General features: G+C 30.6%; 1 protein-coding gene across 2 annotated transcripts in view; it reads right to left on the bottom strand.

The window, feature by feature from the left end:
- Positions 1-12,034, bottom strand: part of LOC106457876 (inositol-trisphosphate 3-kinase A-like) — a 64,876-nt gene that overhangs the window by 9,341 nt on the left and 43,501 nt on the right. For both annotated transcript variants that reach the window (XM_022383924.1, XM_013917325.2), the window contains exons 3-6: positions 5,944-6,046; positions 3,822-3,965; positions 1,697-1,824; positions 1,032-1,181 (exon numbers count right to left, since the gene is read on the bottom strand). In XM_022383924.1, coding sequence (XP_022239632.1) covers positions 1,032-1,181; positions 1,697-1,824; positions 3,822-3,965; positions 5,944-6,046 — 525 coding nt within the window. The remainder of the gene's footprint in view (positions 1-1,031; positions 1,182-1,696; positions 1,825-3,821; positions 3,966-5,943; positions 6,047-12,034) is intronic.

Genomic DNA, 12,034 nt, shown 5'->3' with positions numbered 1-12,034 from the left:
AAAATTAAGAGACTTTGTTGTATTTTAATTTTGTGTTTGTAAATTCTGTACATTTAATTAAGTTATTGTTAATTATCTATTTGTTTAATTGTAAGTGGCTATGTTCGGGATGACCAATACTAATGAAAAAGCAGTGTTACGACAGCGGAGGTCACATGACACCGCTAGCGCAAGCGTGACCGAGTTTCTCGAATTATCAGGGAAACTCGAGTGTGACTGAGATGCCTCTTTGTTAGTATATAAGCCTGGCAGAGAAAGCCAGTGGATATATAGATTGTGAATCGCTGTGATTTATAACGGGTATTATAAAAGTTGTAATTCCACTGACTGTGGAATTACTGTGTACTAAAAGTTTGTATTGAGAAAGAATAAACTGGTTTAATCAAGAAGGGACTTGTATTGCTGAAGTTCCTCAGAAAGAATTTATACCGGAAATTATCAAACAAGCAGATACGTAACAGTATTTTATTTACAAGTTTTAGTGTACTATATATATTATTTTTCTTTTACTTTAGTCCATTTCAATGCTAGGGAACAGAGTAGTGAAAAAGAAAGTCAGTACTATCTTACTAGCTTTTGCAATACTCTTTTCTAATGGAATAGTGGAATTGGACCATCATTCATAGATTACTCATAATTCCAAAATGCAAGCATGTTTTTTTTGGTAATGAGACATAAATCATGAACTCTCTGTTTTGAGGAGCATTTCATGTACTATTAAAAATCCCTTTCTTAAGACTACATGGACTTGTGACGTTTGCACATTTATAATGAATATTTTTGCATATGCACTGTTTTGATGATGTTTTTTTTCTGTCAATGCAATTGTTAAATCCAAGTTCTGATGTTATCAGACCTTTCACACACACATATATATGCTGAGTCTATTTAGACAACACTTAAATAAAAATTCAGAAAGAAATCACTAAAACGATAGTAATATATCTTTTTCTATATTTCTGGTAATGAACTCGACTCATCCATCATTTCTCTTTTACATTCTGCACATTATTTAACCATTATAAAACCACCTTAATGCCCTCCACTCTGAAACCAAGTGTTGTTGTTGAACTGATCGTTTCTCGCCAGACCATGTAACGAGGTTTTGTGATTGCCTTCAGTCTTTGCTCTTCTTCTGATGGTTCTGTCGGATCAATGTGTACCATCTTTTCATACATATCCTAAATAAACAAAGTTCTGAAAATTAGAAAGTCCATATTTTGTTTTTTTAAAGGCATAATGTATCTGAAATAACTTCAAGTAAGTTCCTAAGAAGCTTAAGAACCAGTTTTATAACTGTATTTTTTTACTGAAAAATGTGATATGAAATGAGTTTTGCACCTCGTAGACAAGAGTTGAAACATCATTACATTTCAAACATATATACATAAAATTTCTGTATGATTAAAAGATTCTATACCTAGAAACACTAACACAAAGTGCTAAACTGTATCAATATTATGCAAGAATAATCAAAACATAATAAACACATGCACACTACATTTATATATACATATTATAAGTTTTAGTGACTTAGGAGTGTTATCTTAACAGGATAAATAACTTTCTAAATAGTTCAAAATGACTGGTACAATCAATTATCAAACAATGATCAGAAGTTGCGAATCACAAATAATGCTATAATAAATATAAATAAAATTACTCTCAAACTACTCTAATAAACTCTGTCTCATACCTTCCTTAATTTGGGCTCTGCTTTTGCCTTTGCAAGTTCGTCCTCTAAATATGTGCGAAGTCCAATTTTAACATCCATAACACAAGCTTTTTCAAATCCAGCCAGGAGATCTTGCAGCTCCAAAAAAACTATGATCAGATTTAAGATAGATTCATTTTCTCAACTTCTGTTTTTACTATTCCAACAGTACTAATACACTTTTGTTAACAGTTTCCATTACTAATTAAAAAATATTTATTGGGAAGATTTATTATATCACCATAAACAAGTGTTATAAAAACATACAATAATGTATAAGAACTTTGCAGCTAAACAAGAACAATAAACAAATAATGGCAAATACTTGAAAAGTAAATAAATCTAATAGGGCCAAGTATTTATACAAAAAATCTCATTTCTTTTATAAATTGCTTCTCTTAACAAATTCAGGTTCAAAAATGTTTACCATTAATTATATCCTTGGAAACTTCTTACTTATAGAGTACTGGTTCATAAACCTCCTAAAACAACCTTTCTGTAGACTACAAGCTTTTCATACTATTACAAAAATACTATTCCACAAAATAATACTGAAGTCTAATCTTCTGGTGTTTTGGTGTATACAAATAAACTCTAATAATGTACATGATGTTCTTTATTGGAATATAAATTTCTCTGTCTACAGTATGTGTGTAATTTTAATTTATATCAATAAGAACTAAAATAAAAATCAATATTTATGGTGTATAAACTCTTCTTCTTCAAAAAACCCTGAGGGACTGAACTAAAAATGTAGTGTTAAAAAATAGAATAAGCTTAATACTCATGTCTTATGATGAGCATAATTAATAATAACGACCAATATTATTGGCTTGAATCTTTTTATATTTCATTAATCAGGGATCTGATTGTCTTGCTATTCATATTAAGCCATAAAAAGTTTAACTACTACAGAAGGTTATATTATATCAAAATGATTTGAATATGCAAATCAGCAAGTCAAGTGACAACCACAGCCAATACAGAATCATGGTAGAATGACATATAATAGGACTACATTCTGATGTTCTATGGAATTCTGCCATTAAAAACTGGTTGTTTTGGGGAAAGGTATGTAATAGCTCTTTCCAATGCAAAATATTCATACATTCAGCTTATAACAATATATGCAGAGCAGGGATTTAGAATTTCCATGATGGGAGATATCCCTTGTAAGTAACAACATGGAGTGCCAGGATTATCCAGAAAGATACCTGCAACATACTCCAGGTATGGTAAATAAAGTTCAGGATCTCGTAACACATGAAAATTCACAAACACAAAAGTCAGTGGAAAAGGCCATCCACATGCCTCATGTAACAGTAAGTAACATAATTAAGAAAGATCACTGCCTGGAAATGTGACACAAGTCATATGCACACAAGTTGCTTATAAGACATATCCATTCAACCGTCGCATACATCAAGCAGCTGGAAAAAAGAAATGGGTATTCATGCTATTCCATAAAGAGTCATGGTGATCCAGTTAGTGAAACAAACACATATGAATTTCTATGTGATCAGAAACCAGAAACGGGAGGTAGGAAATTGTTGTCTTCATATATTTTAAGAATTGTGAAAAGACAGCATGGAGTAAAGGTGTGCTTTTGATATGACAGCCTTACAAGCCTTTTGCAATGAATATAACACCGCACAGCTAATATCAACATGCATGGTCATCAGACAGAGAATCACCAGATGTAAGGACATGGACTGGAAGGATATGATAGTGGCTCCAAAATTGTTTTTTTTTATATAACATATTCAACTTCTGTATATATTATTCTATCCCACAAAACCATGCTTTCACACAAAAACAAATCAAACAGGATATTTATATCATACACTGCTGACAACACTGCCATTAATTTTGTATAACAGAAAATTGGATCTCACTAAGCCTTTAGGAGAAGCTTAAGCAAAATGATAGACTCTAAAAGACTTTTATTCTAAGTTTATGATTTAAATTTTTTATAATAAAGTTTAATTCTACTTTTAATTAATAAAGAACCAAAGAATTTTTCACATGAAACTAATCGTAAAGAAAACTGAAGTCTTCAAAAGTGCATATAAAGGAGGCTGATATTTTAACAAAATTGATGCATTACTTTCTCCTTCATCAGTCACTACTCTTCCCTTAAATTCTGGTACAAAAGGCTTAAGACTATCATTCATCAGTTTCTTCAAACAAGCCTCCTCTTTTCCACACAGTTTCTTTAAAATTGATCCTTGGTCTCCAACCTTGAAATTACCTAGAAATCAGAAATCCATAAGAAATTTCAAGCATAACTATAGCTATTTTAAACAAGTTTTCTATAAAAATGTTATGAGAAATTTATCCACTGAATCATATTAAAAATTAAAACTAATAATATTAACAATTTTGACTACACTTAATAAAACTAACTTTGACAGTAAAATACATTCAGCAATGCAGTTATGAATCTAATGTGGAATAATTAACAATGAAGATCTAAAGCTAATGCACTATAACCAGCAATACAGCTATAAAAGTAATGTACAGTAATCAACGGAAAAGTTCCAAAACTAATCTAGAATAACCTACAATGACTTTCTAAATGTTGAAGTAATATAATTAGCAATGCAGTTCTAAAGATGATGCAAGATAATATGGTTGAATATAATTACAGAAACAGTTCAATAAACTACCTTTGAGCCCTGCTTTGTTCACAAAGCAGTGCTTATCACATTCAATAAAATACAATGGTATAAAAAAAGTCTTCTAGTAGTGTATTTATATATATTAAACAATTACTACCAATGGGCTTATCAACTAAACCTACACAATATGGCCTATGCTGTATATAAAATTGTATTGATGCATTACATTTATGAAATGCAGTTTAAGCAAAAAAATATTAATGAAAATTTATGAGTTAAACAGAAGTAATTCATACACCAAGTAATTAGAACTGGATTACTATTTTAACATTACTTTAAATATTGAAAGTTTGCAGTAATAATAAAATGGTGTTGATATGACACAATATTATTGGAAGTATTTTTCAAATGCCCATTTTTTTAACTATCCTATTAATTTCTAATAAGTTAATATGCAAAAGAATTTCTAATAATTTTTTTTTGTTTCAGGCTACTATGAATTATAAATATTATCATTAGATATCAGAGATCACTAGACCTACTAGATCAAAATACATAATATACAGTTGAATTTCTTTTATATTAGACATTATGAGACATGAAGTAGTGTTGTATAATGCTGAATTCTGAATTATACAGTGTAAAAATATGTTTATTGTTTAGTAGTGTGATTTTTTTTTAAATCCTACAGTTTCTGACTGTATAAACTAATATATCTAACAAATAAATAAAATAAACATCACATATAAGTGCATGGAATTAATCTCTCATTGAAACATGGTTCTTAAAGCATGACATATCACATATGTATTTATCTAATAGATAAGACTGACAAAAACAAATATAATAAGAACTTAAAAACACTTTTAAATAACAAAAATACTATAGCTTCTCATGATATTATACAAGCAACTGAAAAATGTTGATATATTTCTTTACTAAAGAATTTTAAACTGGTAATAATGCAACAATATTAATAATATTAGCCACTTGTTTATCATATCATAACCAACAAACCATAAATCAACATTTCTAGTCAACTTAACAACCTTTTAGGATCCATCAACATAGGATTACCAGATTTCCAGAGTGCCACTTTTTAACAGTTTAAATTACAATAACACAATTTTTACTATTTATTCAATCATGTTTTGAAACTATAGCAAAAATTTATTAAAAGCTTATATAGTTAAAATAATAACAAGTAAAATAGAAAATAAACTCTTCACTGGAGTTTTATGTGTACAATTTGTTATCCTATTTGATAATACATAAAAGTATTAAATTATCCCAGAGAACTGATTGGTACAAAGTAATATAAGGCTAATAACTAGGATGATCCCAGTTTTACTGGGATGTGTGGTAACCCTACTTGAACATTTAGACAAAAAAAATGAATTAGCACTTGACAAAATGTTAATTTATCTTGATAATCAAGCAAGTTAAATCTAATAATATATTTAAGTCCCTAAAAATCTGAATCTATAGCTTAAATGAAATGAAAACTTGCACCAATACCTAAGCCTAACCAATCAGGCTAAATATACTTTGTTTACTGAACACCTGTAAATATGTTTTAAAACTGTTAGTCCAAAAACTTCTACAAACCTTGATGACCAGCTAGTTGAACCCAAGGATATTTTTGCTTTCTGTATGTTTGAAGAAATGGGCACAAATGTACGATATTTCTGACTTTCTTCCACCCTGACAGCTAATCATAATAAATAAACCATTATCAGCTCAATTTACAAAAGTAACAACAGTTCCTTTCAATACTATTCATATTTTGTAAATTTATTTCAAGATATATCAGCACAATAGTAATGAGTTACATCCTCTGTTAATTATCTGCCTATTAAGTTGGCTATAGAAATTTATTTTCTTCATCATCAACCCAAACAATTCAAGAGTTAACTGCATACCATACTTAACATATCTCTGTAAAATCAATTTTACACATAAAAAAAAACATGCGGAAAGTGACTTACTCTTTTAGCTTTCTATGTACAAAATGATAAAAAGCTAACAGTTCTAACATTTAAATTAACAATCTTTTATGCCCTAAAGTATTGTCTAAGCCTTGGATCCTTAGATATTATAGTCTTAAATTATTACTTGTCCAGTTGCTGAACATAAATATTTGTGAGTTTATAATCCCATTTCACTTCTTAAAACATTCAGAAAGATCAATCCTATCTTTATCCATACTATTCTACAATATTCTCCAATTATTATACAAAAACTAAAGGAATTAAAAACAAATTGGCTCTGAAATAACCAAAACTGCTTCATCCACAATTATTTTATAATTTTCTTTTCTGATGCAGATTTTGAAGTAACATATATATCACAATTAATACCAAAAACAGAATCAAGGATAAATTATCCTTGTGTGAGAAAATTCAGAAGTTATTCATTTGAGGAATCATTGAAAATGTTTTTAGATGGTTCCTTGCATTAGTTTTGATGTTCCTTTTGGGGTTACTGAGCATTAAAAAGGTAAGTGTTGAGTCATAATCATGACTTTGAAAAAGTTCTTAATTGTTAAATCACTTCAATATGCTTGTACTTTGAGCTTTAACATTATAACTTACAATTAACTCAGTTTCAGATTACATTCTAGATAAATAACTCTGATGTGAAGTTGACATCCTATTTTATTATATTCTTGGATAACTTTAATATTAAAAAAGTGTATGTGTATATTCTTTCTATACTTAACAATTGTTGTTGTTTGTTGAATTTTGGAAAAGCTGCCCGAGGGCTATCTGTATTGGCCATCACAAATTTTGATGTAGTAAACTAGAGGGTCAGCAGCTAGTCAACACCACCCACCACCAACTTGTGAGCTACTCTAATTGAATAGTGGGATGTGACTGTCACCCTTTTAAGATACTCACAACCCAAAAGTGCAGAGTGACATTTTTTCTATTTTTTTGCTAGTAAAGGAACATGAATTACAGAACCTAAGTCCAACATGCTAAAGATTGGGCTGCACCAGGCTCCTATAGTTAACAGAAACTTTGGAATTTTACTATTGATTAATTTTATATCTAACAAATACACAGGTATTTCTTGTGGCAAGGTTTGTGGCTTTACCTTTTATGACTTTTAAGTATAATTAAAGAAAAAGCTGAAGAAAACAAAAAGGCTAATTAACAGTAAATACTTCAACTTTGACTCTACCAGTGCTTGAACTGAAGGGGAACAGGGTTCCCACTGTTAAAATAAATATCAATTTGTCCCCTTTCTTTACAAAATTATGCAAATTGGGAATGTTTCGAGAGTGAGTCTTCACCAACTGACTTAGCCTCAATGAAGGTATGTGTGTACAGTTACTTGCACTACAGATGTTATTTGTTTTCTTAGTGCAAAGCCATTTTAACGTGTGCACATCATCTAACCACGCACGCAAACACCAAATTTCAACATGTCGGAAATATAATGGTTGGAGATTACAAAACCTTGTCGAAACGTTGTACATTTGCTGTTATGTTAAACTTATATTAAAGTTTTTCTTCATTACCCATTCAAGCCATCTCCAACCATTATTCATTTGTTACTGTTATTTCTACAAAGTTTTCTACAATTGTTACTGAATTTTTTATAAAATATAATAAAACGTTAGTTATTTAATTTTGGTACACATTTCTCTTAGAATCAGTAAACTGAGTGCTTGAAAATGACAGTTTGGTTCTGAAAAGTCTTGGAAGTGGTTTTCCTCTAGCTTGCACGAACCATGGTTTTGAACTCGTAATCCGTGGAATTGTGGTAAAGCCGCCTTATTTCAGCATCAAATGACCTTTCAAGGTTACTGTATTAAATGCAAAAATATCAAATTTTTTGACGAAACCAATATATAGTTAATCCCCCAAGAATGGTGATTATTATCAACTGCAACACATGCTTCAACATTAAAGACATTTGTTCAAGAAATGGATTTTTACTATATCCATTCAGTGGTTATAACATGGTGTATTAGCCTTCAATCATTTTAGTTGTATGTTTATCTGGGGTAAAGGTGTGGGTCTCCATAAGGATTGTTTGTATCTCTACTACGAATTTTATTCACTATGACATGCATGATAGCCTGGCTTGTATACAAAAATACCCTTTTTATTATATATATATATATATATATATATAACTTAAAAGGGTTTTGATACCTGTGTGGTCACAAAACAGATATCCCATTGTGAGACTTCGTGTTTAACAAACAAAGTTTATTTAATGCAATGTTTAGTAATAAGTTACCCATGGTAATTGAAGTATATAGACCAAATTCGTGTAATTGAATATTCTTTATGATTCAATTCCTGCACAACAAAGTTTTTAAATTGACATCTGTGAGCTAGAAGTTGCTGATACTGAATAGTACTTAGAAGTTACATCACGTACAAGTTATTTGTCAAATGTACACTTGGGAAGTACGGAGTTATAACTTATAGTTCAACTTATGCAGTTATCAGTTGTACATTTAACAATTCTTCAGTGAATCTGAGTATTTGTTATTAGAAAACATTGTTTTTTACATGAATTTCATTTTAGTATATCAAGCATTTTATCTTACACCCGTGAAGAAAAAATTAAAAACAACCAAACTCAAACACTGAAAAAAAAGTATGCCAAACCCTTTGATTTAAGAATGGATTCAGATTAATAGTCATGTGACTCACGGTTGCTTAATTGCATTTTGTCCACAGCCATACTTGTTTTAGTAAAGGTGTCAGTTGAAAGTGCAAGTGTCTCAGTCTGCTTGTAGTGATCTGTACTGGATGGATTTCTCAGTTGTATTGGTGTGTGTGTGTGCTTTTATTCTTGTTGACACTGCTGCCTGGTGGTTGATACAACATACTCTGTAATGCAGCAAGGACTACACGGTCTGAGGGTAGTCCTTCAGGTTTGATGGGTACTGTCTCGCTGATGCCCTAAAATGGCTATAAAATGAGTTTTATGAAGGCTTTTTAGATCCCCTAACAATTCTGTCATGATGCCCATGGTTTTGAGCCACCTGCTTGTTCTTTTATTCTTACCAAGAAATAAATACTTTTATATTCAAATTCTTTTATTTGTTATGGCATTGTCTGTGCAAACAGCTGCTGTTCGTATACACACAGAAAAGCTCGTGTATAACTTCATGTGACCCTTTTGGCTGCTATGACTCCGATCCTTTAATTTTAATTGGTCTTTTTTTAACTATATTGTTGTATATAGACATTAAATATTTGTAACAGAGAAACTAATTCAATGTTGTAATGTTTAAATTACAAAACTGGATATTAATTATTAGCAAATTCAGAATACAGTGTTGCTTCTAGGATACATACTTTGTATATTTTGATTGCCACTGGTGCAAAATAATAGTTTGTCTGCGTATTAGATCACACAAAAAAAATATAGAAGTATGCATTTTAATTTTTCATGTGTGCCCGACCTTCGAAATGTATTATGAATGACTTTGTAACGACAGATCGTGATTGTAACCGGAACATTCCGCACATTAATTAGCTCATTTAGATATGTAATGGAATGTTATTGGCTGCATTATAACATCATCTGGTTTTGTGGAAGATTTCCTTGATATTATGGGAAACTGATGATTGCAAATGGCAGAAAAAACGAAAGGTATGAAGACGTTCAAGAAGCAGTTAATTTTCAAAAAAAAAATTACTACATTTTTCTATCAAAATGATGGGAAAAAATTGAAATAAATATAGGAAAAAGGCTATGAAGAAGATGACTGTAAAGTAAGTTTTATCGGTGAATGCGTAGATGTTTCGATGAAAGTGGATTAATCGATCAGATTCAGCTTACATTTTACCATATTTTCTGTAGAAAAATGAAAAATTGCAATGATTCAATTTACTGTTTCTTCAAATAAAAAGTTACTTGATCACTTTATGCTTTTAGGACTCGCGAAGTTGATATCTACTTCATTACATGAATGGCTCACTTTCTGAAAGTCAGTGGGGGATTTGCCCCACTTAGAAAAATCCTAGAAGCAACACTGGAATAACAAGAATAGCTACAACAAATTTGATCATGACATAAATTGCATTTGACAAACTACTTTCTGCATGACACAAGGCTTCAAAGGTTGCTGTATTGATCGGAGGTTGTTATAAGTTCAGTGGCATGCGGTGTCTGTTGAGTCCGTGAAACTGTTTCGTTTATGGAAAAACAGTACAATTCTTTCAATACAAATTAACCTTTATTGTCTAATTTTGTAAACAAAGAATCAAGAAACGACATCAGCCCACTGACAGCTCCTGTTGACTCTTTGTTGAAGGCTGTTTATTTTTCAAACTTTAAGGACTGTGAGGAGTGAAGACTGCTTAAGTATTCACATATAGTTATCAGTAAAGCTTGCATGAGAACTTTCAAAGTCCATATAGTCTTCTTGCAATGAATCATAGCTACTCACAATTGTGTAAGCTCAACCAAGCAGAATTTTTACCGAATTAATTTTAAAAGCCAATAGGTACAAAGATGTCAAAATGTGCATGTAATGGAAACATTGTTCATTTATAATAAACACTCGTTTTAAAACCACTTTGTTCATTATGTGTTAAGGTGTATACAAATGATAATTTGAATTTTAGTTCTTGATTAAAAGTGAATTTATCTGCATCTTCTTGTAACTGAAAAATAAATGTATCATCCAGGCACCTTTCATAATAGAGTGATTTAAAAAAAAACAGGACAGTCTGCCAATAACTTCAAGACAAATTAGCAAGTGAAAGTGTGGTGCTTTTTTATTTTCTTCTGTGGTAATTTTTTTTTTTTTCTGAGCTAGTAATCGAACCTCGGATCCCTCACACCAAGCAAATGCTATACCAGCTAAGCCAAAGGATTAACTGTCTATTAGTTGGCAGTAAGGTACTTTTCGAATGAAACAAATTTAGATCCCAAACTGACATTTTCAATCTGATGATAATTGTTTTCATTAAACATAAAATGAAAGACCGATGGTAAAATACATGGTTTTAGAAAACCCAATATTTAAATAAACCATTAACTATCTTGAAAAAAGAATGTTAACAGCAATGGCTTAAATAGGAACATTGTGACGAAATGCCAGATTCTGTACTGCTTGAAAAAAAAGTTTACATTAATTACACGTCTTTTTATTTAACTTTGATGTAACTAAATCTGTAATCCTGCTAAGATCAGTAACAGCTTTATATTTTTCAACAGAGAGATTCAGTGTTTTACTTGCAGAATTAACAATATCTGCCAGACTGTCCTGACATTGTAAACCACTTTACATTTGTTATACATTTATTTTTCAGTTACAAGAATGTGTACACAAGTTTCTACATTATCCGATTTTAAATAATAAACATACGCATGTTAAATTATTCAGAATTAGCATTGTCGACTACTTTAAGAAATAATGTATAAAGTAGTTTTTAAAGAGTTTTTATAAAATATTTTTAGGTATATGTATATATGTGTTGGTGTACTTTGGTGACAGATTTTCTTGTAGGCAGATTTTGTTGAATAAGACCGATGTCTGTAGGTTTACTTTCTTCTTGGAAATCTTCTCAAGAAGTCGATAAGCCGTTTTAACGTTGTTAGAACAACGGGCGAAAGTTGTTCGTGGATGAGCTGAGTTTTAAACTCCTAGCCATCATTTTCAGGTGTACAATCTTTTTATATTTCTAGGCATGATACCTACTAACATCGCTTTCCTAAC

Source organism: Limulus polyphemus, unplaced genomic scaffold (genome assembly GCF_000517525.1).
Source record: "Limulus polyphemus unplaced genomic scaffold, Limulus_polyphemus-2.1.2 Scaffold384, whole genome shotgun sequence".
Taxonomy (NCBI): Eukaryota; Metazoa; Arthropoda; class Merostomata; order Xiphosura; family Limulidae; genus Limulus; species Limulus polyphemus.
Note: the sequence above shows the minus strand (reverse complement) of the source record. Positions and strands in the feature narration are given on the sequence as shown.